At 61.5% G+C, this 26,067-nt stretch overlaps 2 protein-coding genes across 2 annotated transcripts in view; one reads left to right on the forward strand and one right to left on the reverse strand.

Moving 5' to 3' along the window:
• The window catches only part of VOLCADRAFT_68235 (uncharacterized protein), a gene marked incomplete at both ends in the record, with an annotated part of 2,992 nt that extends 1,195 nt beyond the window's left edge, over positions 1-1,797 (forward strand). The window contains 2 exons of the mRNA XM_002957355.1: positions 292-546; positions 1,231-1,797. Of these exons, the coding sequence (XP_002957401.1) occupies positions 292-546; positions 1,231-1,797 (822 nt within the window). The remainder of the gene's footprint in view (positions 1-291; positions 547-1,230) is intronic.
• Positions 1,798-3,421: 1,624 nt separating this feature from the next.
• VOLCADRAFT_98490 (uncharacterized protein) lies at positions 3,422-25,701 on the reverse strand (the record flags this gene model as incomplete). Its single annotated transcript, XM_002957400.1, has 30 exons — positions 3,422-6,052; positions 6,330-6,506; positions 6,705-6,821; positions 7,191-7,289; positions 7,505-7,606; positions 7,965-8,118; positions 8,512-8,744; positions 9,144-9,357; positions 9,588-9,773; positions 10,056-10,183; positions 10,422-10,644; positions 10,932-11,189; positions 11,447-13,971; positions 14,108-14,197; positions 14,395-14,514; positions 14,723-14,908; positions 15,155-15,898; positions 16,389-16,744; positions 16,970-17,309; positions 17,688-17,881; positions 18,539-20,833; positions 21,056-21,155; positions 21,524-22,409; positions 22,524-22,792; positions 23,051-23,170; positions 23,372-23,545; positions 23,843-23,993; positions 24,211-24,401; positions 24,797-25,024; positions 25,636-25,701. 30 exons carry the CDS (start codon positions 25,699-25,701, stop codon positions 3,422-3,424), a joined length of 13,557 nt encoding a protein of 4,518 aa, XP_002957446.1.
• Positions 25,702-26,067: the final 366 nt, after the last annotated feature.

Consider the following 26,067-nt stretch of genomic DNA (forward strand, 5'->3'; position numbering starts at 1 on the left):
GGCAAGTGTATGTGTACGTGGTGGTGATGAAGAGGGACAAGCAAGCATTGCGCATTGCGTGGTAGTGTGTGTGTGTACATGGTAACCCCATTCTCCATCAATGTTACCCTTACCCGCCTCCACTTCCCTTCCGGGCTGTTTGGTACTTTGACGACGACGACATTTCAATCTTTTCAACGTTTTCCAGTAGTTTTCTCCGCAGTTTGCGCCGTACGATGACACGACGTCCCCCTTCCCACCTCGGTCCCCCCCCCCGGTCTTGTCCCCGTGTGAATTCCTTCACACCGCCAGAATGCCGAGGGCGCGGGCCTGGCCCCGTTCGACTGCTGGTTGGCGCTGCGGGGTCTTAAGACCATGGCGCTGCGGATGGAGCGCTCCGCCGCCAACGCCGCCGCGCTTGCCTCCTTCCTGGCGGCCCACCCCCTGGTCCGCAAGGTCAACTACCCGGGGCTGCCGCAGCACCCGGGCCACGCGCTGCACTTCCGGCAGGCCAGTGGGCCGGGATCGCTGCTGAGCTTCGAAACGGGGAGTGTGGAGGCGAGCAAGGTGTGTTGTGGGGGGGTGGGGGAAGATTGGGGGGGGGGGCAGTGTTGGGGGATGTTGGGGTGCTGGTTGTGTGTTTTTTTTTTGGGGTGGGGGCGCCACCAGCAGGAGGGGCGATGTGAAGGTCAGGACGGGGTGGGGGTTGGGGGGGTTGCGAAAGAAGAAGGTCTGTATGGAGCAGCGGATGTGTTGCGCCTTGAAGCCGCCGCGGCCGTTGCCAATGCGTCCTTCCTTCCTTCGCGTCCTTCACGCGTAGAGGGACTAGGGCTCCTGTCTTTGTCGGCTGCTCTTCGTTCGAGACCCCTGATGCAACAGGAATGCAGCCTTAAGCGTCATGCCGTATGCACTCTCCCGTTACCTCTCCCCCCACACACATTACGCTTTGCGGGGCTCTGCTTTGGCCTTGAGTGGCTGTAAGCTTTCCTTCCTTCATTTCCGCCCGTTTCCACTTGCCGGCTCATCTGCCGGCTCATCTGTGGGGAGGTCCAGTTCTGTGGGCAGCCGTTTTGTGGGCGGCGGAGCCCCTGCCAAACGGCCCCGTCTTACTCCCCCCCCATATCGCCAGCTCCTACGCCTTCCCCCACTCGCCGCTTTCCTCCCTTTTACCCGGCTTCTATCGTCAATGGTTCGTCTTAACCCTTTTCCCTCCCTCCCGCATTGTCACCCCGCACCCTCCCTCCTGTTCAGATCATTGTGGAAGCTACACAGCTATTCAAGGTGACGGTGAGCTTCGGCAACGTGAACTCGCTCGTCAGCCTGCCCTGCTACATGAGCCACGCCTCCATCCCCGCTGATGTGCGGGCCGCGCGCGGGCTGCCGGACGACCTGGTCCGCATCTCCGCTGGCATTGAAGACGCGAAAGACCTCATCGCCGACTTGGACCAGGCCATGAAGCTCGCCATGGAGAAGACGGGGTTCCGGCCCAACGCTGGCCCCACCTTCAATGCGGCGCCGGCGGGCCCCGCCAGCGCTAGTGAAGCTAGCACGAGCAGCAGCAGTAATGGCGGCGGTGCCAACAGCAATGGGGCGGCCATGGCGGCGGTGACTTACAGCTTTAGCAGCAGTTCTGGGGCTGGGAATGGGAACGGAAACGGAAACGGGAGCAAGGCCCCTCCTGTATCGCCGCGGGGCTCCCTGACGGGGATAGTTCCTGCTAGTGATCGGGAGCAGTGGCTGATGGACCGGATTCGGAGCCTGGAGTCTCAGCTGCAGCAGCAGCACGGGAACGTCAGTCCACCTTCACATGTGCAGTGAGGGGGTGAGGAGGTGGTCCGGTCCCTAAGTAGGGATTGTGCAGGGGGGAATTGCGCTGTGGCGTGGGAGAAGTGAGGTGTGGTAGTTCGGGGTAGTAGTCACCGGATGGAGGGTCTGTGAGGTGAGAGGGTGAGAGGACTGCGATAGAGAAGGGCTTGGTTGCAACGCGTCGCTTAAACGTACGCGGCTAAGTTCGGGCTATGGAGATAGGAGGGAGGGGCGGGAGAGAGTCCGTCAGTTCGGCGCCGAAACAGCGCCTGTACTCTGTGGCTCACGGACCGGACCCGGCTGTGCGCGGGTGTGGGTGTGGTAAAGTAGTAGTAGTAGTGGGTGAGTGGCGAAGGGCGAACCGCGTGTGCACTTTACTTGGCTGAAAGAGGAGGGGGCAAGAGCGGGGGGGCCCCGGTGTCCGCGGATGGTGTCCGCGGATGAACCTTCCAGGGCTGTAGGCCCCCAACGACGAACCTATGGTTTCACGGTGCTTGGATACGGCGCGGTCGCTGCACTGGCGGCCCCGGACTGCTTCATGCGTGGTGTATTGATAGGTGTGATGGTATCGTTGCGTATCGTTCGAACTCTGGGTTCGAACATTGTTCCAGGTGCAGGGTGTGATGCTGGGGGTTGGGTTGGGGGTGGGAGAGAGGGCCCACACGGACAGGGCCTTGGATTGCCAGGAGGTATAGTGCTGTGGAGATGTGCGCGAAGGGGTGTGAACTCCAATTGGGTGTGAACTGGTCCCTTTTTTTATAATCCATTCTATGCTTTCCGTTCGCCAAGTGAGTAGACAATATCGCGTGCTCCAACTTGCATCGTAATCTATACACAGTTTGGACTTAAAATAGGAAAGCGACACATTTCACAGCTGACCTGTCTGGGCCGAATTGGCGGTGCTGAAGACGTCATGGCGCCTCCTGAGTTGCAGAGGAAATATCGAGGCCTATTACTAAACTAAGCCCATTACTAACCTAGAATTGCTCACTCGCCCGCTGCACGAGCAGGCCGCTGGGCATACCCGTAATTAGGAGTGGTGCAGCCGATAATCGTGTCTTGTGCAGGAATGGCCCTTGCGATTATGATTATGATTCCCATAACCTGGGTGATGCCAGCCACGCCGGAGAGTGCCCCAACCACCGATCGAGTTGAACAGACAGAGACACAAACATTCTTTGTCACACTTTGCGTACTGGTTCACGTTAACGCGGATGACGTATACCTCAAGAGGCCCGCACGCCGTTGGAAATCCACCTCCCAATCCAGTCGTGCGAAACTCTAGGTGACGTGTAAATTCCACATTAGCGCGTCCGCGCGCCGCCGCTGGCCTTCCCAGGGCTTCACATCGTTGTTGCGCGTCGCCTGGCCGGCTACATCGTTCCTGTACTCACGCCTTGCGAGTCCCCAACCACAAAAAGGCCCCTTTTTCAAACCACGCCACAGATTTTTAGCCATCGGACCCAACCTTCACGCACAGTTCCTTGACGCTTCGATACGCCCTCACCGCCTAAGTACTTTCCAGGTGACTAGGGCCTCTATTGATACATTCGACATGAATACCCACGGGCCCACACCCTTTCACCATTGCGGAGAGATGGTGTGCCTCCTCCTCCTCTTCCTCTGGTCATGCACCTCAGTATGCATCCGCGTGGAAGGTAGAGCATCCGTCCTCCTCCGGCACCATGCCCACCACCTTCCGCAGCGATGTCAGCACCAAGGGCACACCCGCTGGAGCGCTGCTGCTGCTCTTGCCGCCAGATGCCGGCCCCGTCAGCTCTTCCAACACGGACGCCACATGTGAGCCGATGCGAGTGTATAGTTCATGACCTCGCTCCGGTGCCGCCACCACGCGCTGAAGAACGGGGAGCATGCCGCTTGCCAAAGCTGCAGCCGGCGGCTCCGCGAAGCTGCCCCCGCCTCTACCACGTGTTGGGACAACGACGGCGGCAGCATTGCTTCGCAGGGCAGCAGGCTGCGCGTAAGGACCGAGGTCCAGATCCCCTTCCCCAGGCGCCGAGGCCGGCAGCCATGTCAGGAGGCTGGAAGCGCCGGAAGTCCGTGAATCCAGGGACGGCGCAGCGCAGCCGCCGCTATTGCTTCCACTCGCAGCGGCGGCGTCAGCAGCAGCACTCAGCAGCGACGCCAAGCTGCGGGACAGGAGCTCAGCGGCGTCGGTAACCCGAGCGGTATCACCGCTGGCGCCCTCGGTGGGCAACACCTGCTGCTGCTGCTGGTGCTGCTGTGGAGCCATGGAAGGAGCCACCTCGTGCTGTTGGGAAGCCTGCTGCTGAAGTTGCCGTGCAGTCGTGGCCTGCAGCGGTGGCGGCAGCGGCACGGCAGCCCGCAGCAAGTCCCGCAGCGTCATCTCGATTTCGTCGTCACCGGCCACGCTACCATTGCCACTGGCAGCACAACTCCGCATGCCCGCTTCCGAGGCGGCAACGGATCCCGCTGCGCTGGAGTGCAGCGACGGTGCGGTGATGGTAGCCTGGTGCGCGGCAGCGGTGCGTGGGGCCGCTGACGCAGCTACTGCGCCCGCGGTGCTCAGCCCAGCCGCAGCTGCAGCGGCACACCCGCCACCAGAGCCGGCTTGCGCAGTCGCGGTCCCAAGTGATGGCGCCAACTGTTGTGCCGCCCGCTGCGGCGGCGGCAAGGGCAGCGGCGGCGGCGTGGGGGCCCTGCTCTGCGACCTGAGGGCCTCCCGCAGGTTAGACAGGGTGCCCACGATACCGGCGGTCAGGTTGTTCAGATCCACTTGCTGCTGAAGCTGCGCTTGCAGCACACCGCCATCGTTGTCTCCGGCGGCAGCGCCGGCGGGGGTGCTACCGCTGCCTGCATTGACGACGCCCGGATCGGTCGACGTGTGCCGCCGCATCGGGGGCACGGGCGCGTGCTGCGGCTGTAGCTCGCGCTCCCAAGCCGCACCCTGACGCAGTGGCAAGGTAGCGAGTCGCTCCCCGATGCCTTGCAGGCTGCCCCCTGGTCGGTCAGGAAGATCGCTGGTGGAGTGGCGCAGCGACCTCCCTGCGCCAGGATGCCCCGCCGCGGCGTCCTCAGCCTCTCCAGGCCACTCCTCCCGACCTCGGCCATTTGCCTCACTCGTCCCCGGCACGGATCGATGCGGGGCTCGCAGCTGTGAGGGGCCCAGCACACGCCCACTCCCATGGCCGTCCGCGGTGACCCTGTCCTGGGAGCCGGACGGCAGCCGGGGAGACAGGGAACGCTGCGACTGCAAGCACCCGCCAACACCGCTGGAAGCGGTAGCGGCATCCGCAGCCAGGGTCGCCGGGCCCAAATTGAGGATCTGCGAACGTCGACGCTGGAACTCCTCCTCCGTGGCTAGGAGCGCGGCCTCGGCGGCCTGCAGCCGTCGAAACGCCCCGGACGCGCCGCGGTGCTGGCCTGGCGGTGGCAGTTCATCGCCATTGCCGTCGTCGTGGTACTCGGCTCGGATGGCCCCGGCGGGATGTGAGCCCTGCGGCTGCGGCCACTCTAGTGCAGAAGATTCCGCAGGTAGCTGGACGGAATGCTGCGCTGCCAGCACAGGCGCCGATGGCTCTATTGCCGCAGCTTCAGCTGCGACAGCAGCAGCTGAGCACTCAGCAGCAGCTGCTCCTGCGAGGGCTTCGGACGCGATGGCAAAGCGGGGACTGTCTGACCACACGCCCTCTGCAGCCATTGCAGCGCTGGTGGGATGCTGCGGTAACGCTACCGGTGGCGCGGCCGGGGGCCGTGCATGCAGCAGGGACGTATTGCGTAGCAGCGCACCAGCCGCCGATGCTGCTCTTCTGCTGGTGCGCTCCCCTGCACTCGACCAGGGCCGAGACTCGTGGCGCGCCGAGGTGCCACCAGCCGCCGTGGTCGACGGGCAAAGCATGGACGGCTCGAAGAGCGGCCGCTGCCGCCCACCGCCGTCACGAGCCATCTCCCACCCATCCAGCAACGACGATTCCTCGGCCACGACTGCTGCAGCATCCACGCCGCCCACGCCCATATGGCCCACGCCCATATGGCCCAAGTACCCGACGTCATGGCCACCCGCTGATGAGCGCCTGGGATGGTGTTCTCTTTCGGCGCCACGTGCTGATGCGAAGCCGCCCCCTCCGGAGCGCGAGCGAGGGTCAGCGCCCAAAGGCCGCGGCGAGAAGACGGCATTGGGCGGCCGGGCAACGGAGGTTGCGGGTCTGGACAGCGCGGCGGCGTCGCGGTGCTGTTGTTGCTGCTGGTTGAGAGCCATGATGTGGACATCCCGGGCGCGCAGCTCCTGTAGAGCAAAGGAAAAGTGGGTGCGCGGAGGAAAATGAAAGGTGGAGGGCGTGGTGTGTAGGTACGAGTTTAGAAGTTTACAAGTTCCGCACGAATACGGGGGTGTCCGTCAAAGCCCTGGGCCCATAGACGATATATACCGCAAATCACGGGTCGAAACAGGCGAGGCCGATAATCCTGCCTAAAATGTAACCGAGTTTACAAGGAGTTTTTCAAGAAGTCATCGGCCCTTACGCCCAACCGCACCCTACCAGCAGCCAGCCCGGCACACACACCTGACGCAGGGATGCCACTAGCGCCTCATGACCCGTCCGCATTGCCCGCAGCTGCGCCTCGCTATCCGTGGCTTGCTGCTCCAGCCTCGACGCCGTCGCCGCCAGGCTGCCTGCCTCACGCCTAGCTAGCGACGCCTCATCCCTAGCAGCCAGCAGCTGCTCCTCGTAGTGGGCGGCCTGAAGACATGCGTGTCAGGAGGGTCGGAGGTGAGGCCCGGCACACGAGCTTTAGTGAGCTGAGCCGAAGCATAGAGTCGGCGGCTGATTCGGATTCCTTGCCTGTCACGTGATCCAATCATCGCTGACCAGAAATACTAAAATCCTCGCTCCAGTCAGTGACTACGTCCAAGTGCCCGAAATCCCAAGTGCTCACACCTGTTGCTGCATCTTGAGGTTCAGCTCCTTTACGGTGCCCTGTGCTGCTGCCAGGGTGCGCTGCAGCGAGGAGGCCTGCTCCTGCAGCGACGCAACCGACACCTCTCCGGAGGACACCTGCGTGACACCCGGCACCACGGCGGGTTGTCAGGATGCCAGGGTGCGGAGGACCAGGTGTATACCAGTCATCGACATCGGCAAAAAGCCGTGAAGGAGACGACCGTGCGGGAGAGAGAGAGCATGACGGCGCCTCCAAGACGTCCTTGCCCTGCCCTTGTTCGGTGCGGGCGGGATCAGCCTCAGCGTTCAACCGTAGGGCGGATACACCGCGTTTACGCGACCGCGTCGCCTTTCCTCGGGGAATGGTGGAACTCAGCCCTTGCTCTTTGTCCCTTCCCGTTTCGTATCTCTGGCTTTCTGAAGTAGAGCCTTTACGGAACTAACTACGATGAGAGGGAACAGAGAGGATGCAGCACACCGCCACACCTGTTGTCGCAACGTGTTTACTCTATCCAGCAGCATGTCGCGCTCCGCTTCCAGGCTCGCAATCTTGTCTGCACGAGTAGCCAGGCCGGCGCCTTGGGCCTGCGGGCACAGAGCGCACCAGAGGGCTTACACCCGCACCAAGTCCGCTGTCTCGCCCACTCCTGTCCCACGCCTGATCCTTTCAACGATATGCATTCCGGATTTGCACTTGGTACTCCGGTCTTCTCGGGTTCATTCACACCCCCTCCTCGCCAACCTGACAATGCAGACGTATTGCCAATGTGCACACCGCACCCTGTCCGTCTCATCCTTACCTCCAGCTCTCGTTCCGCGGTGGCCAGCGCCTCCATCGCCTCCCCCAGCCGTTTCTCTGATTCACTTAGCTGCTGCCGAAGCACCAACACCTCCGACTGAGCCTGCAGCGCAAAGCCAAATCAATGGCGGTGAGGGCAAAGCGCAGCGCACGGATAAGACCCTAGCACAGACATGGCACAAACATGCATCGTATTTCAAATAATCTGCGCTCCTGGTGCAGACCGGCCTTAGGCGGGCCTTGGCACAACACACCATATTACTCGGGGAGGCAAAGGAAGAGGTGTGGGACGGAGTAGGCTTCGCGTCCAGGAAACGCGGACCCGAACCCCTCCTTTAATGGCCTCTTCAATGAGGTGCGCTGCCGTCTCCTTGCCATGCTGGGACTCTGGCAGGGGCCCCGGGGGACTATTTGACTATTTCCTCCACCTCATGCCTAACAACTTGTAAAAAAGGACGCACCTCTTTGAGCTGCTCCAGTAGCTCAGCACTTTCCGCGCCCACCGCCTCCAACCTGGCGGACACCTGCCGCATGGCCCCCTCGTTGCGTTCCAAAGCCCTCCGCAGCTCAAGGGCCTCCTCAATCCCCCGCTCGCCGGCAGCACGGCTCGCCACCCTGCGAAGTGCAACGAGCCGTCGACCGGAGGGACGCATGTTTACAACCATGGTGGAACCCGCTAGCAGCCAGCAAGGCGGCGTGAGGGATGCCGAATGTGATGATGATGCATGAAACGTGCTTGGGCCGCTGGCTATGCCGCTTCGGCAGGGGCCGCACACCCGCTCTGTTCCAGTTGACCAACACGTCGCACATCCATGAGTGAGTTAGCGCAGAGCACAAGGACTACAAACGAGATACGTCATGTGGAGCTCACTGTAACAACCACACAACACGTCAACTACTGCAATAAACGGGTTCGCCATATACTGTGTAGTACTTTGTAGACGAGCACCGAGAATATCTTTCCTACCGTCCCAAAGTGAGCCGCAGCAGCCGCTATTGCTGACTCACAGGTGCCACGCTATCAGCACCTTCCTCCGCCAGATGGATAGGTAGGCGTGCACGAAGCTCACGGCGGCGGAACGCAGCAGGCCCCGCCGGTCATCAACGGCCGCCCGCCAGTGGCGCAGCACCGCGCGCTGCGTGGCCGCCAACACCCGGTGCCGGTACATCCGGACTGCCCGGTCAACAACCGCCTGCTGCCGCCGACCCGTCGCCACCAAGCGCTGCCAACGCAGCGCAGCCTGTGAATGAACAGGTCCGTGGGTCATGAAGCTTGAAGGTAATGTGAAAGGCAATAGGGGGTTGCAAAGAGGACGTTGCGGCATAGACGGGCAGATGGCTCCAAGCTCCGCTGTGCGAGGCCGCAGCGTCGGGTGCCAGAGCGCTTCTGGGCCTGGGTGGATACGCTGTAATTACCACAAGCTGTTTAGACTGATGGTTCACTTGACAGGGGCTCTGGGTTGTTAGGATCCGAACTGTTTTAGGGACGGCCTGGTCACGCGGCGGCGCGCCGTGTCAAATGTCAAAGCTCAGCACCGCTGTGTATTGCGAGTGCGAGATTCATTCTTTCTTAGTACTTTTTTTATGAACTGACACGAATTGTGGTAGTCAGGCTTCCAAGCCAGCCCGGGCCGCCGCACCTGCATCATGCGCTGGTACTCCCGCATGCCCTTGATGTGCAGCTGCCGTGCTGCTGACTGCTTTGCTAGATGCAGCCAGGCGGATACGCATCGCCACATTAGCGCGCCCCTGTGGTGCTCGGAAGCCAGCCTCAAGGCTAGCACCGCCTGACGCCGGCGAAGGATGAATGCACGCCACCGTCCCCAAAACGTGCGCAGGCGACGGATGCCGCCGCTGCGAGATGGTTGCATGGCCGGCGCCAAGACGGTTCAGGATAGGAAGTGAAGCACCAATATATGACATTCGCCGCCTATTTTCTTGTGAATGAAACCGGACGCAGTGCATAAAACCCTAAGCCTTCATGACAATCCGGCGATCACACTGACAAAACCCTCGCACGGCAAAGTGCTACGCGGAACGACTGCGAGGATACGTCGTTAGGATTCCTAACGCACGCAAAGTACCTGGCCTGCAGAGCCGCCAAGCCCAGCCGCAGCGCCCTTCTGCGGGCTGCCGCGCGGCGCCAACGCTGCACCACAGCGTGGCCATACTGCAGGTCAGCCATGCTCAAGAGCGACCGCTTTCTCCGGGTGCTATCCAAGTAGCGCATCCAGCAGGAAAAGGCGCGGTTTAGGACCGAGAAACGATGCCTGAACAGGGTGGCATTGGGTCGTGACACAGTCCGTGCAAGGGGAGCGTGCATGCAAGGGGAACGTTAACCTCGCGAGGGCGCGCAGCCATATGAATTAAGGCGATGCCAAGCGTAACTACAAAGCTCCCAAGGGAAGGAAAGAGCTCAATATGAGTGGAACAGCGAGTGGTAGGCCCTGGGCGCGGTCAGGCGGCATGCCTTTCTGTAGGGTTATCGTCGGGTGCGTCCAGCATCATCGCGGAGTGCAGCAAGTTGTATCGACAGACCTTTTCCAGCCTACCTTCGGGTGCTGCGAGCCAGCTGGCTACACTTCAAGGCGCGTCGCTCGGCCTGCTGCGCAAAGCAAGCCATTGCCTTCCGGAGCAGCCGCCGCCTGTACACATGTGCAGCGCGGCGCCGCCGCTGTGTCTGCGAACGCGAGGAACATGGCAGAGAGAAGATGCGAGAGATGAAGCAGAGCGCTGGGATTGGCAAAGTACCAAGCAACTGGATTCTGGTAAAAGGGCTAAGACAATGGAAGCCCAACACCTGCAAGGCTATATGAATGCAGCCATCTATACATACTTGTAGCCATCGGTTCGCCACCAAATGCTCTCCTATTCCCTTATCGCCCTCTTCCGTTCCTGTAACCATGCTACCTTCCTACCTTGGGCATTTGGGTCTGGTACACATGCTGGTGCCACGCCCCCAGGACCGCCCGCAGGGCCAAACTGCTATGGTGCGTGATCGCCGCCCGCACCGCGGCCGGGTCGGAGTACGCGGCCGCACGGGCGTGCATGCGGTGCAGCTGGCGCCATGCCTCAAGGCAACGGGACAGCTGCCGCACGGACCAGTGCGAAACGGCAATCGAGATGGCGCGGGCCTTTCGCCTGCAATCGGGGACAAATTACCATGAATCAGACAATCCAAGGCCTTGTCCAACAAAGGTAATGTAACAATTTAACGCAAGCCAAGCTGGCAAGCTGGCAAGCTGGCCGTTATTGAGGAGGGCGGTGGACTCCTCAAAATATGGACGGGCATTGGCGTCTTACAGCGCGCAGTAGCGTAAAAGCTCAGGCTCTACGGACATCCGGCGTGCGGTGGCAAAGGGCTGCCCCAGCTCAAGAGAAAACCAGGAAACCATAAAAACCATAAACTTCCAAGTTGAGGCTTGTACCTGTGGTGAAGTGTCTGTGCCTTAAGCGATACCAGCGCCCGCCGCATCAACGATACCTCGTTCGCTCTGAGGAGAGCACGGAGCACCTTGGTACGCAGCACGGTCGTGCGCCAGTGGTGCAGCGCTTGTCGGCACACCCTGCGACGACGAAGCTCCACAATGACGGCAACCTGATGGCTATGGCGTCGGGAGAGGCGCGCGTTGGTAGCCCAATGGCCCAGCACGCGGCGCAGAAGGAAGCGGCTGCCGAGCTTCTCCCTGCGGTTATGCAAGCATCCGGCGAGCAGACAGCACGTTGAAGGTGGAAATGTTGCACCGGTCTATTATAGTGGGATTAAACAGCGACGAAAGGCGGGTTTGGTTCTTTTCCCCTCTGTTTGATTACTTCCTTCCCTAGCTCAGGACGCACCTACAGGTTTGCTTACCAAAACCGCGCTGATCGCCTGCACATGGAAGATCTACTAAAACGCCGCAAGACCCGCAGTTGCCAGCCCAAAACATTTCCTAAAACTTACGCTTCCATTTCGCGTCGCCAGCCGAGCTCCTGTGGCGCCAGGAGCCCTTGCATCCGCCGCCTAATTTCAATCTCGGCCACCTCCAGCGCCTGATTTCGGCCGCGCAGCTCACTGCCCACAGTGCGCTCCTTGCCCAGCTGCGTCAGCACCTCGTCCAGCTGCGTCTGCAATGCCGCACGGGCTGCCTCGCCCTCTCGCCGTGCCGCCTCTGCCGAAGCCCTTGCCGCCTCCGCCGAGCGGAGCCTGCCTGCCAGTTCCGCCACCGCCTTCTCGTGCGCTGCCGCTGCCTCCGCTCCACCGCGCTCCGCCGCGCTCCGCCCCTCTGCCAGCAGCTTCTCACCCTGCCGCCGGACCTCCTCCAGCTGGCGGCGGTTGGCATCCGCCAGTTCGTCCAGCTGCTGCTTGTGGCGCGCCAGGAGTTCGTCGAGCCGGCGTGTGTGCCGCGCAAGCTGCGCCTGATGGTCCTCCATCACCGCCGCCATTGCTGCGCGCTGCTCTGCCTCCTGCCGCTGCAGGCGCTCCCGAGTCTGCGCCGCCAGATCCTCCACGCGCTTTTGGTGCCCGGTGCGCAACTCCTGTAGTTGCTGCTCGTGAGCTGCTGCCGCAACGGCGCGCAGCCGCTCCTTGTCCGCTAGCACGGCCGCGTGCTCGGCACGCAGGGCTTCCATCTGCATTGCATGCTCGGCGCGCAGAGCCGCGGCCTGTGTGGAGTAGCCCGCACGTATGACCTCCGGCTGGGCTGCATGCTCAAGAAGCAGCCGCTGCATCTGCTTAGCATGCTCTGCACGCAGCATCTCCAGCTGCTTCGCATGCTCCGCGTTCTGGGCCGTCAGCTGCGAGGCGTGGCCGGCCCGGATGGCCTCCAGCTGCATTGCGTGCTCGTCACGTAGCACCTGTGAGACAGTTTTCCGTTCGGCGAGCAGGGTCTCGATCTGCGAGGTCAGCTCCGCCCGCATTGCCTCCATCTGCTTTGTGTGCTCTGCGTGCAGGGATGCCAGCTGCGCGGCGTGCTCCGTGCGCAGCGTATCGCGCTGCTGCATGGCGCGCTCCTCTGCCAGCTCCTCCATCTGCTTTCCATGCTCGGCGCGCATGGCTTCCATCTGTTTCGCGTGGTCCGCGCGTAGAGCTGCTAGCTCGACGGCGTGCTCTGCCTTGAAAGCATCTGGCTGTATCACGCGTTCCGCAAGCAATGCCCCAAGCTGCGCGGCGTGGCTGGCACGCATAGTCTCCATCTGCGTCGCGTGGTCAGCCCGCAGAGCCCCCAGCCTCGCAGCATGCTCGCTCCGGATACCTTCTAGCTGAGCCGCGTGCTCCGCACGCAGCGCCTCTGGCAGCGCGGCACGTTCTGCCAGCAGAACTCCTACCTCCTTGGCATGCTCCGAGCGCAGGATCTCCATCTGCTTCGCATGCTCCGCACGCAGTGCTGCCAGCTGTGAGGCGTGCTCTGCCCTCATCGCCTCGGGCTGTGTCGCACGTTCCGCCAGCAGTACCTCCATCCGCGCGGCATGCTCTGACCGCAGCGCCTCCATCTGGCCGGTATGCTCAGCGCGCAGAGCCGCCAGCTTGGCTGCGTGCTCCGCCCGCAGTGCCGCGGGCTGCCTTGACCGTTCTACCATCAGCTCTTCCAGCTGGTCCATGTGTTCAGCACGAAGGGCCTCCATCTGCCTGCTGTGTTCTGCACGCATTGCTATCACCTTGGCCGCATGCTCTGCGCGCAGGGCCTCGGGCTCCCTTGCACGTTCCGCCAACAGCTCCTCTACCTGCGCAGCGTGGCGCGCATGCAGCTCCTCTAATTGCTTGGCATGCTCTGCGCGCACGTGTTCCAGCTGGGCCGCGTACTCTTCCCGGATGGCACCCGGCTGCACCACCCTCTCCGCCAGCAGCTCCTCCACCTGCGCTGCATGGCGTGCACGCATAATCTCCATCTGCATGGTGTGGTCAGCGCGCATGACGGCCAGCTGCGCCGCGTGCTCTGCCTCGAACGCGTCTTGGAGCCGTGAGTGCCCAGAGGACGACGTGTGCACCGGGGCAGAGTGCCGGGTCTCCAACTGATGCAGGATGTCCTCCCGGAGAGCCTCGGCAACTTGGGATGCAAGACTGGCACGTGCGCTCGCGACCTGCGCTTCAAGTTCCAAGCGTAGCGCCTCCGGCAGGGTCGCAAAGGCTGCATCAGGCGCTAGGTTGTCCGTCGGTGCTGCCGCATCGTCGCTGTGCTGGACACTGCGCCGTGTGCCCAGCAAATGAGCCGAGAGCGAGCCCGCGAGCTGGGATCCTAGGTCAGTGCGGCCACCCGAAGCGGTTCGAGAGGAAAGCTGCTCGTCAAGTGCTTGCGCGGTTTGGCTCACACTGAGGGTGTCACCTTGCGACAGCTGCGATGGCAGTTCACTACAGAGGTCAGGCATCGGTGACTTGATATCCGTACGTATATATTCCGGCTGAGAATCGGTGTAGGCCTGGAGGCTGTAGCGGGGCTGCGATACGGACGATAGCTGGAAGCCACCGCGACCAGCAGGCATGGCCATTACCTGCACCGCAAGGTCGTGGTGTTGTCAATTGTCACTAACTGTAGGTTCAATCGACTCGGAGCAGGCACGGACCCTGCACATACTTGGATTAACCTCCCGGTATGCTCGGGCAACAGGACAACCGAACAGTCCTGACCTGGTCTTGAAGCTCGGCGACAATTGCCGCACGGGTTTCCTCAAACTGCTGCTCGAAGTAACTCGCAATGGCGACCACTTGACTTGCAACCTGGTAAGGGTACACATTGCATGTGTCCGGAGCGGCGGCGTCAGGACCAGTCTATCTGTGGGTTCTTACGTGTGCAGCGACGATGTGCAGTTAAGCTGCACCGATGAAGCTCCCCTGGTGAAGCACGTGGGGCTGTGTGTGAAAGGCATGCGTGGGAATCGTGTTTCTAGCTTGGGACAATCGGAAAGAACCCTCACCCTTTTTTGCTCGGCGGCCAGCTCCTCCATTAGCTGGACCTCTCTTTGGCGGCTGGCCGCCAGTTGCTGGTCCCGCTCCTGCAGTTCCTGCTGCTGATGTGCCACAGCCAAGCGAGCCTCCTAAGGGAGCAGACATGAAAGGGGATGGGAAAGTGCAGTCACATGCCGGGTTCTGCGGTGTGTGGACATACGAGTTTAAATGTGCTGACCTCAAGGCCTAGCATTCATGGCCTGTTTAGGCTCCCTTGGCGCTCGCACCCCAACGCAGTCCAAACACCCGACCTTGGCGACCAAGACACGTCGAGGTGCCCATCGCGCGGTCCCCCACCTGCAGCTGGGCCTGTGTATCCTCCAGCGCCGCCGTCACCTGCGCCATAACTCCCAGCTCCTGCTGCAACATCCGAACTTCCGCCTGCTCCTGCACCAGCAGCCGCTCCACGGCCTCCTTCTCCAGAGTCATGGCCACAAGCTGTTGCTCCAGGGCGCGCAGCGAGCCAGAGGGCAGAGGCGAGCTCTGCGTGGCAGTTTGGATGCGTCAGGGGGGGCACTGCAGGTAGGGCCGGGAATTTAATCCCTGTCAAAACTCCTTGATAACCCTCTCTAATGGACTAGATTAGAATGCGAACAGAGTAAGAGTGTAAAATCCATTGACAAGTTTGAGGACACCCATCGTCAAAGGTAAACGACCGGAACAGTGTTTGAAATTCGTCAACTGCGTGGCATGTTTGGTTAGCCTACTCGCAACCGCCACTGGCCTTACCGAGGTTGCCAGGCCCGCCAAAGTGGCCGCCAGCTCTGGCGGTAACTCCAGGCTGGCAGCCGAGGCAGCCGTGCCTGCCAGCTGCTCGCCCAGTCGGGTGATCTGCTCCTGTATGGCGCGGTTCCGGAGCAACTGTTCCTCTATTGGTTGCAGGCGACCCGCAGCACGTGGCGATTGGCCAGGCGGTCGAGGGGACAGCCGGTCTGGGTCCCTAGCCGTGGGTCGAGAGGAGCCCTGGGTGGCGCCCTCCGGCAGCAGCAACAATGTCGAGTGCATGGAGTCATCCTCGCGGGGGCTGGACCCTGATCCTGCGGCGGCGACGGGGCTGATGCATACTGGTAAACGCGGAGAAACGCGGCTGCCACGGCCGGGTGACGTCGGGCCCTGATGTGGTGTGCCGAGTGGGCTCAGACCGACAGAGCTGATTAAAGGACGCAGCCGAGTGGGTGAATTGGTGACGCCGCCGCTGGCGCTACCGATGCCGCTGCCGTCGGTGTCGCTGGACCGGCCGACGGCGCCCGGCACGGCGACACGTGGACTGCTAGATGTCCAGGAATCCGTCTGCAGGCCGTACCCGTCGTCATGCTGTGGATTTGCGTTTTCAGCCTGCCGTGGAGCCTCCTGCTGTAGAGCGTGCTGTGGCAGCACCGCTGGCGGCACGAGGCTTTGCAGCTGCTGCAGCTGGCCGGTGAGGGCGGCGTTTATGGCAGTTTGTTCGGCAAGCTGGCGCTCCAGGGAGGCGTACTGTGACAGCGAAGGTGGGAGGAGACGGTGTCCATCAACAAGCATGTCAGCATGTGCACAGTGGTTGCAGCGAGATGCGTTGGGATGCGTGACGTCACGCATCACGCCCTTTTGGCTAAGACCCGTACGCCTTTCGGTAGGCAGCCTTTCCGTGAGTTGGAATGGATTAACAAGCTGGAATGAATGCACAGCACTGTATACCGAATAGACTGGCCTGCCGGCAACAACAACGTGGCGAGAAAAGGCATTCGAGCTGCTTTGCATCCAGAACCGAAGGTTGAGACCCATAAGCCTCTCAGTTAACAGCTTTCGATTAACCATGCAACGAGCTGGCTACGAGCGCGCCGCAGTGCAAGGAACCACAACACGCCCATATCGACGCGCGCCGATGCCGTCATGCACCCGCCACGCGGACGGCAATGCCGCCACAGCAATGCAGTTGACGCTTTGGGGTTCCTATGGAGCGGTAACGCTACACCACTTCGCTTACCTGCCGCTGCAGCACCTTAGCGGACAGTGAGCCGCCCCGGCCCATTGCGTCTGGACTACGGTTCTCCTGGTTGCCTCGATGCTTATTGTCTCCTGGCCCTTGACGTCCTGATGGTCTCGGACCGCGACCGGTGGCTCTGGCCCCACGATTATTATCCGCGCCTGGCCGGTCGTCGCTAGCACTGTCACTGTCATGATACCGATCATCACGTAGGTGCTCATCATCGCCGTCGTCCCTTGTCAGCTCCGTGTCGTTCAGGCCATCGTCTTCGCCGTCGCTTACAGCATCCTGGCTATGCGTAGGCATGGCATTGCGTGTCCGCTTGCCTTGGTTGGAGCGGCTGCCTGCGCTGGGTCCTGTACGGGGACTCCCTCCACCGTTGCCTCTGACAGCTTCGCCAGGCCTTCCGATCCGACCCGGATCATGGCTGCCGCCGCCGCTGCTATGGCTGCCCCCGTCACCACCGCTACCGTCGTCATCGTCGTTGTCGTCATCGCGGCGACTATACCCGAATCCGGGCTGTTCGTCACGGCAACGTCGGCCGCTCCCACTACCACCACCGCCTTCACGAGGCGCCTCACCAGCCTTGGCGCTGCGTCCATAGCCGCCCTTGCGTGAGGGCCTTCCGTCGCGCTCGTCGTCAAGCGAGGCGAAGGTCACACCCATCGGCCCAGTCACTGCGGAGCGTGTTTCCCGCAAGGTATCAGGCGAGCCGGGGCGCCCTGCGGGTTTGATCCTCTCGATCCGCTCGTACACCAGGTTACCTACTGAGAGAGCCTCGTGCAGTGGTGAGCCAGGTTGCACTAGAAGACTGATGCTGGACGCGGGAGCGATGCCGTCTGTTGGCGGTGGCGCTGGAATGGAGGTGATGACGGGATGCGTGGCGCTGCGCCGAAGTTCCGGCGCCGATTGAAGGAAAAGCTGGGGTGTGGAAGCGTCCGTACCGGTGGTGGCCGGCACCTGAGGATTTCGCCGCAAAAGGACAACTTCATCACTTTGCATCCCCCAATGCACAGGTCTGGATTTCTGGTGAAGGCATGACGAGTTTAAGAGTTCAAGGTATGCTTGGCACGATCATGTTTGTTTAGACGCGGAGCGCACAGGAGGAGGCGGTGCGTGCGATGCATCAACTGAGCCACGTTGCCCTAACCGCACCAGCGGCTCCTTAGCAGCGCGCTTTCCGTTGCAACCTTTAACCTTTATCCTTCCTTGTGAACTTCTGCTTCCATGTCCCTGTGGCTAGCTGCCTGCCCACGACAAAGTCCTGTTGGCCAAACGGGAAACACCTGTCGTACTCACCTGGACGGGTGGTGGATGGATATGCAGGTGAATATGTTGGTCCTTGGAGCCGGTGCTATCCTCGCCAAGGACTTCCTGTACATCCACTCGAGTGGAGCCGCCCCCGCCGCCGCCGCCGCCGCTGGGCCCTTCGTCCACAACACTCACTACGGTTGTGACGGACGGTGCGGCCGTCGCGACAGTGCCAATCGTGCCTGGTGGGCCACGCAAGGTGATTGCGGGCGTTGCCATGGAGGCTGCGGTCTGCGGGCGCAATAGCTCTAGACCTGCGGAAAGCATACGCCACAAGTAACAGTACTATTGCAACAGTACTATTGTAACAGTACCATTGCTACAAGCACGGCAAGGAAACAAGCCACCACAGACATATGAGGACTACGCCGTGCCCGCACATGCCGATAATCGTAGCAGCCAGAATCAGTACCAGACGGGTGCCCCGAGACCACCAGACGGGCGCCCCGAGACCACCAGACGGGTGCCCCGAGACCACCAGACGGGCGCCCCGAGACCACCAGACGGGTGCCCCGAGACCACCAGACGGGCGCCCCGAGACCACCAGACGGGCGCCCCGAGACCACCAGACGGGTGCCCCGAGACCACCAGACGGGTGCCCCGAGACCACCAGACGGGTGCCCCGAGACCACCAGACGGGTGCCCCGAGACCACCAGACGGGTGCCCCGAGACCCGTAACTCCGCGTGGAAGATGTGTTATCACGCTTCATTCCTTAGCCAACATCCAAACTATAAGCATGACAGAGAGAGCACCAGAAATATGTATCTGGTGCTCACACCACCTAGCGCAAGGTGTCACCTGGCTACCCAAAGCCCCGCCCGGAGCTCTAACCTTCACCTGACTGCAGCGGCTGCAGGAGAGGCGGCCCCTGCAGCCATGGCGTATCGACGACCCCCGATGGCTGCTCCGAGTGCACTCCATCAGCCGACGAAGCAAACGGCTGGAACGGAAATCCACGCGTCACGTTGTCTGCCTGCTGGCTGTAGCTCGGTGTGCCTGTTGCAGAGGGCTGCATGCTGCCAGGCGCGACCGCGTCTACACTGGCCCGCATCAAGTTAAAGTCGCCCAGGGTCACCTGTTCAGAACGACCAAATGTTTGAAGCCCCAAACCGTCAGGTGCCGGCGGCGCCGATGCCGCAGCGTACGCTTCTGAAAGCTGCGGCGACGGGAATAGCCCACTGCGGTTTGCCAGCTGGTCTGCAGTGCCGTATGCGGCATCATGCGGCCAGGTCGGCACACGGGAGTCCTGTGGCGGTAGGGCATCATCGAGATACCGGGAGCTGGAGGAAAGGCCGCGGTGAGGTTGCTGCAACTGCGGTTGAAACGGCGCCGGCGGTGGTGGCCGTGGCGGCGACTGATACCCCTGTAGTGCAGCGCCATGTAGCAGCGGTGCAGTGCCGGGCCCGGCCGGGAACGACGGTGGCTGCAGCCGAAGTTGCATGGGGCCGCGATGTTGTGCGGTAGGCTGCTGCCGCGGCACATGAGGCTGTTCTAGAGTCCCGCTCGCGCCGGCCTGGTGTCCTACGGACTGTCTCCCTTGAAAACCGTGCCCTGAATCCTGCGGCAGCTGCTGCGCTTGCTGCAGCGGCCCCATCGCGGCCCCACCACCCCCGGCGGCTGGCCAGGCGCTGGCTGGCGAGGTCGTGGGCAGACCAACCTGCGGCAGCGAGCCATCGCTTCCCCAGCGCCCGTCATCACGAGATTGCGTCTGTGGCAGGGGGTACCGCTGCTGGTGCTGTGCCCCGGGCATGGCCGAAGAGGCTTCGTAGGTTGCGCCGGCGCCACCTGGACCCCACTTCTGGCTGTGGTCATGCGGCAATACTACGTTGCCGCCCCCGCCAGGGCCGGTGCCGCCAGGTGGCGGCCCACCCCATAGTGCACTCATCGTCTGCGGCTGCCGCTGATGCGGCGGCGGCGCCTGACCCTGGTCAACAGGCCTCAGCGCTGCCGGGTATAGATCTACGAAGCCCGCACCGGAGCCTTCTATCCCCGCCGTCCTGCTAAGAGCATATGGCGTTGGCATGCTGCCCACAGGACCGGGACCTGACCAGGAGCCGCGATGCGGCTGCAGTGAGGGAGGCGGCATCTGCGGCTGCGGCAGCGGACTGGCTGCCTGCTCGTTCTGGGCCGCGGTGTTCCACTCCCGCGGCCGGAGCGTTAAGTCCTCGTGTGGTGACTGAGTAAGCCCGTGCCCCGCCGTCCCGCTCCAGGATGCACCTAGAGGGTACCATGGCGCTGATGGACCCGCCGGTGAAGTACTATGGCCCTGCCAGAAGTACTCTGGTCCAGGTGATTGCCCTGGGTAGTGAGATGACAACGGCGGCATGAAGTCAGGAGGAAACCTGCCGCCGGCGCCGCCTTGTGACGCGCCATTCACAGGGGCTAGGTCCGCAGTGGGGGCTGCAAGCCAAGGTGGCGCCTGTGCTGGCCACGCGGACGCGGAGGCGGGATCCTCGCCAAGGCCCAGCTTCTGCGGAAGCGGCATGGATGCCATCGCCGCAATCTGGCGCAGCCGTGCCGTCTCATGCGCAGACTCCTCCACCTCACGCTTCAGATCGTCGATCCGCGCAGACGCAGCGACTGGGGGAGCGCTGGTGCCGACAACCCTTCCATGCAATCCAGGAGGACCTGGAGAGGAAGCCCTAAGCCTTGATCTAGGAGAACGTGGCGCGTGGATCCCGTACCCCTCCATGCTATTTGCTGGGTGCAGTGGAGCAGGACGTGATGTGGCTGTTCCCAAGAGTGCATCCTGCAATGACCTCCGCGCCTGGTGTGCAGGCTGGTTCACGTCCTGGTCCGGTAGTCGTCCCACAGCTGCAAAATACGGTGGCATTGGCGCAGCGTTAGCAGCCGCGGCGTGGTGGTGTCGCCGGCCAAGGATCATCGGAGAGGTGGTGATACCACGATTAGGCAGTATAGACCGCGAAGTTGGCGAGCCGGATGCAGCGCCCTCCATCCCAGCGGCAGCTGTAGCAGCGGCCACGGCAGCGGTGGCGGCGGCCAGCTCGCGGATGCGCTCTGGACTTGTGCCGGCGACCTCCTGGGTGCGCGCTCTCAGCTCTCGCATAGCACGCTCTACGGCATGTGCCGCGTCCTTAAAGTCTGCTGGCGAGGTCGGGGAACGCCCGCTATCTGTGGGGCGCATGCATGGGTGCCTCAGTAACCCTCTGGTGGTAATCTGTTAATCTGTTAACCTAGTTAGTAGGGCGCAACGCCTCCTAATGCCATGCGCCGGAAAAAGGAGATTTGAGCAGTCTCCTTCATTGTGCCATTTATGAGTAATCAGCCAAAGGCGTGTACAACAGCACGCAAGCCATAGCGGAAAGCATCAGGCTCTGGGGTACGGCGCCGTACCTGGTTTGCCGCCTGCTGGCCTCCACACGGGCCTCTCCAAAGGGGACGAAGGCGACACCATGTCCTGCATCACGTAACATTGCCAAAACTTGGGGCATGACTGTGGGACAGGGGGGGCATATCTTCACTCGTGGCCACTACCCGGCGAAACCCAGCCTTCCCCAGTATTTCGGGGCATCCTCATTTAGTCACCCTAGTCAACTCCTCAGTGGATCGCTCAGGTTCAACACCCACCACCGGCATCCAACGGAATCTGCCGGATTGACAGCGGCCCAACACCATTCCTGGTCAGCTCGCAAGTCAACTTTATCCCAGGTCACCACCGTCCATCGACTAGGGGCACTTTACCTTCCACCATCGGAAGGATTTTCGACCCTGACAGGTCTCTCTGCATAACTGTTGAGCCTGATGCGCAGGCAAGACGGATCATGTCTTCTAAGGGAGCGGGTCTGCCAACTTCTTGCGCACGTGACTTTTCCATCCCAGTACTAACGCAACCCCTGCCACGCAATGGCTGGCGAAGTGCAACAAGCAGTTGCCGTCCCTCAGTGCAGCCGTGCTCTGAATCACATCGCGTGTGCCGCGTCTGCACTGAGCAGGGTACCCGCCAGGGAAAAGTCTTGCCTTATTCGGGGAGCCCGGAGCCGACCGCCGTCGCTGCCGCAGCAGAGCCCGACTGCTGGATGCGGACGACGTGCGCCCACCGTCGCCGACGACGCTGCGCCCAGTCAGCGTAGCTGCATCCACTGACTTAGCCCGCCGGTGGCCACTTGATGCCGACAAACCTGCAGCTGAGCCTGATCCGCCACCCGCAGTGGCATGCGCCTTGGCTGTAGACGCCAGCTCTACAGAGCCACCACGCTGCTGCTGGGCTCGATGGCGCATGGGGACAGGCTCAGCCGACATGGGCCTCCCTACAGTTCGAGCGCTTGTGCTGGTGGCATCTGTGGAAGCCATCACGCCAGATGGGCGGCCCGAGGGCTGTTGTTGCTGCTGCTGGGGCTGCGGCGCCGCGAGGTTCTTTGCAGCCTGGGCCGCGGCTTGGTCTTGGCGCCTTGCATTGGGACCTGAACCAAAACTCGAGGCAGTGACACGGGCTGGCGCAATACCTCGCCTCGCGCGCATAAGCCGCTCCACGGCCTCGGGCGCCGGAGGCGAGGAGCGCGCGGACTGCCATTTGGGCGGGGCGGAGTGCGACGGTGAATGCCTGCCGTCATTGTCGCTGCCGCTTTCAGCATCGCCCTCGTAACCGTGCTTGGGTGGTGGTTGCATTGTGCGCTTGAGCGAGGACTTTAGGACCGACCGCAGCGCCGGGCGCACTGGACTACCGCGCAAATGCTTCAGTGCAGTGTCCCTGAGCAGTTTGGAAGAAAGGGCGCCGCAGGTCGCAAAGCCTCACAAACCGAAAGACACTGTGCAAGCGCGGGCGCTTGGTTAACAGCATAACTTGTGTCAGTTCGCAGCCCACCTGAACTCCGCCAGGACCTCCTCACGCTCCCGCCGCATCGCCCGGTGCCGTTCTTCGTCTGCTTCCGCCTCGCGCAACAACAATGCGCGCGCCGAGTCACGCCCTTCACTGCCGCCCATGCCAACACCGCCGTCTGCCCCCACAGGCGCGTCGTTGGTTCTGTGTCCCAGGGGCGCTGCCATGGTCCGCACAAGCTCATCAATAGCTAACTGACACTGCGTCATCAGGTCTAGCAGCATGGCCGTGGTCTGCTGCTGGGCCGTCATGACCTGCAGTGAAAGGTTCATGAGGAAAGTTCCATTTCCTCCCTAGGAAATCCATTTGTGTAATGGAAATAGAATTAATTTAATTGACCAGGAATCCTGAACAGCCAGTTTTCAGGCGATTCCAGTGCCAGACAGGAATAGGTGATGGGGGTTTCTTTGAGGTTTTTTGCAGGCACAAGATAAGCTGCCCTGCCATGTACATGCTTGACGGCTGGCACTTGGCGCGAGAGCAAGCAAGCCGAGAGCACGACTGGTCAATACCTGAGCAAAGGCCTCTTCCCATGTTGGCAGCGCCCGTGATGCCACTGGCTGCTGCGCCCTGAGCTGTCGGTACATGCGGCCGACCTCGCGCAGTAAGGCGCCCCGGATCTTGCGCCGTTCCTTGGGAGGGATACAGACGCACAAGGGAGGGATACAGACGCACAAGCAAAAAGGTAACCATGCTGGGACAAGGAAAAAAGCACGGCCGCATTTCCAGCTCTTAAGTGCTGGGGCACAGCTTCGAGCAACACAGACCTAGCCAACAGAGGCAGCCAGGAGGGTGTTCGCCGGTGAGCTTGCTCAAGCTTTTCCCTCACGAACCTCTGCGGTCAGGAGCGCCTCGTAATCCCACATGTCCACCAGCCGCGACAGGCTGCGGCCCACGGTTGCGGTCGCGGCGTCGCCCAGCGCCTCGACACGCCGCATCACCGCGCCTTTGCTGTGCATTACATGCAACAGCTCCATGTGCAACTGTGCTTTCTGAACCACACTTGCCTGCAGGGGGTGATTGCAGCGGTACGGATTGACGGCGGCTGTGGCCAGGTCCTGGCGACCCCAGTGAAACACGGAGAACCGTGGGTTCATGATAGCGGTTCGCACCATTGCTCGCATCTGGTGAGAAGTCTACGAACCCACGAAAATTCAAGTCACATTCAGAGTTCGTGCGGATTCGTGTGGATGCGGTCACTTGGCCTGGTCAACGTGGAACTAGGAGGAGATCAACCGAGGGCGTCGTTCATCCGCTGGGGCCGTGCACTGCGGCAGCTGCGCAATAATCCTAGCCAGACGCACCATCTTGTGCACTTCACAAGCGTTGCGCAACAGGACCGCCATCGTGGCCTCTTCCGCAGCCACCGCTGCGGGAGCGCCGGCACGCTCCTCCTCCGTGATGGGCCGGCCGTCAAGGGACTTGAGGCCAGGCAGCGCAAGTAGCACGCGAGATCTGCATAGGTCACCCGGAGAAGGCGATGGCATCGAGGGCGCATCATTGCACCCGCCATCCACAGCCCCCGGGGCTGCCCAAGACCAATGACAGCCCGCTGGCCGAAGAGCAACACGTAAATCTTGTACAGTAGCCAAGCTTGGCACAATTTTCAGACATACACCACGCACCACCTTGTGCACACCCCTTTCAGGGACCCCTGCGGTTCTTCACCGACCTGTAATATGGCACGTATGCAATTGGGTTTCCTTCCAGCGACAGTGCTTCCAGGCCGGGGCAGGCCGATGCCAGCATTTCCAGTTGCTCCGGGTCGGCCAGTAGGTTGTCGGCGAGACCCAGCACACGCAGTTGACGGAACTGCTCCAGGCCGGCAACGCTGGTGAGGGAGTTCTTGCTGAGGAACACCACCTTCACGGCACCGTGGAACAGGTGTTTACAGGTAGGCATAAAAACCTGACTGTCAGGTTCCGACAAGTGCAGTCCAACACTTGCAGCATTTGCCAACTGGGTTTGTCCTCTAGGTCCAGCATTGCGGCTGATCTCCCTTAGCCTCGTCTTGTATGTTTAGCCTACTTCTGCGTCTTCATCTAAGAATGCATGTCAATTGCGGATCACGCAGGCATCCGACCAGTAAGGTTTGGCAGCTTTCGCCACCTCGCAACCTACGAGACCTCTATGACCTCTGGCATACCAGGCCGCAGAACCATATTCGCCCCGAAAGCATCTCCACAAGCGCTGTGCTCAAGGAAGCCCCACACCCGGAATGTCCTCCGTTTTTTCGCAAACCCTTCCGTCGTCCCCACCTGCGCCTCTGTGTAGCGGGCTGGAAGTGCATCAATCCTATCTATGAAGCGCTCCACAGCCGACAACCTCTGTCTGTCGTATAGATGTGGAGCCTGCTGCAGGACAGCAGACAGCCGCACTTGCTGCCTGCTAGTCCGCCGCGCAGGAGCGGATGTGGGTTGCGGCAGCTGCGTTTGTTGCTGCCGCTGTGCCAGCTGCTTCAGTCTGGAAGAACGCATGGCCGTTGCCTGCGCGAGGATGGTAGTGGCGGGCCTGAGGCCCGCCACGTGCAGCACCGGGGGGCCCCATCACCTGGATGCTTGTGCCATGAAGCAGTAATGAATGTATCATGGGGTCAAAGCGCCACATCAGATCCCTTGCGCCTAATGCCACGATTCCAGATCTATTTATTGTACCTGTACATCATCTCGCTTCAAGGCACTGTCCTAAACCCTCATTAGCCCTGCGAGCGAGCATACCTCGACACGCTTGGGTCCAGCCGTTGCCGTGGCGACGGCGATTGTGACTCGGCATTTCCTAACCCTTTTGACTTTTGCCCGGCAGGGCTTTCCACCCCAGTTGAAGAAATGGCCACGGCAGTAGCTGCGGCAGTAGCCGCGGCAATAGCCGCGTAGCTACCAAGCTCCTGGTGTCCTGGGGACAGTGCTGACGATGGCCGCCGTGCAAGCCCCTCATCCACTGCTGACACGACCACCCTATACTGATCGTTTGAGTAGGAGCGCCTGGAGGCAGCCTCTGCTGCTTGCCGCGGGTGGAAGCCTACACGCCGTTGCAAACATTCAACAGGGCATCGGCGCCGGTGCAAAGCTGAATGCTACTTCCAAGTGACGCAGCTCACTTGGTAAAGATCGTCTGCTTGCTGCTGCCTCTGCCTGCTGCTGCAGATAGAGGTCCGCGTAACCATGGTTTCGAGAATCGGCGGCAAGCAGTCCACCTTGCTGCTGGTGGAACTCCGCATAGGAGCTCATCTATATTTATTCACAAACGCTCATGATGCTGGGCACCTCCACGTGCATTGATGCCCGCGAAGCATTAGGTACTTCGTGAACAATAATTTGACCAGCGATGGACAACAACAACACGGTCTGACTAAAACAGTATAAGGCGTACTTATAACTGAAAAAGACGGCAATGTTACAGGTAGCAGCTTTCTATGGCTGTCGGAATAATATGGGAAAACGTGGAACTAAAGAACGGCTGAGTCCGCATCTAGTATGTTACAGTCTACCTGAATCTACACACCTTATTATAGTAAATATTTTTTATCTTT

Source organism: Volvox carteri (genome assembly GCF_000143455.1).
Source record: "Volvox carteri f. nagariensis unplaced genomic scaffold VOLCAscaffold_73, whole genome shotgun sequence".
Lineage (NCBI taxonomy): Eukaryota > Viridiplantae > Chlorophyta > Chlorophyceae > Chlamydomonadales > Volvocaceae > Volvox > Volvox carteri.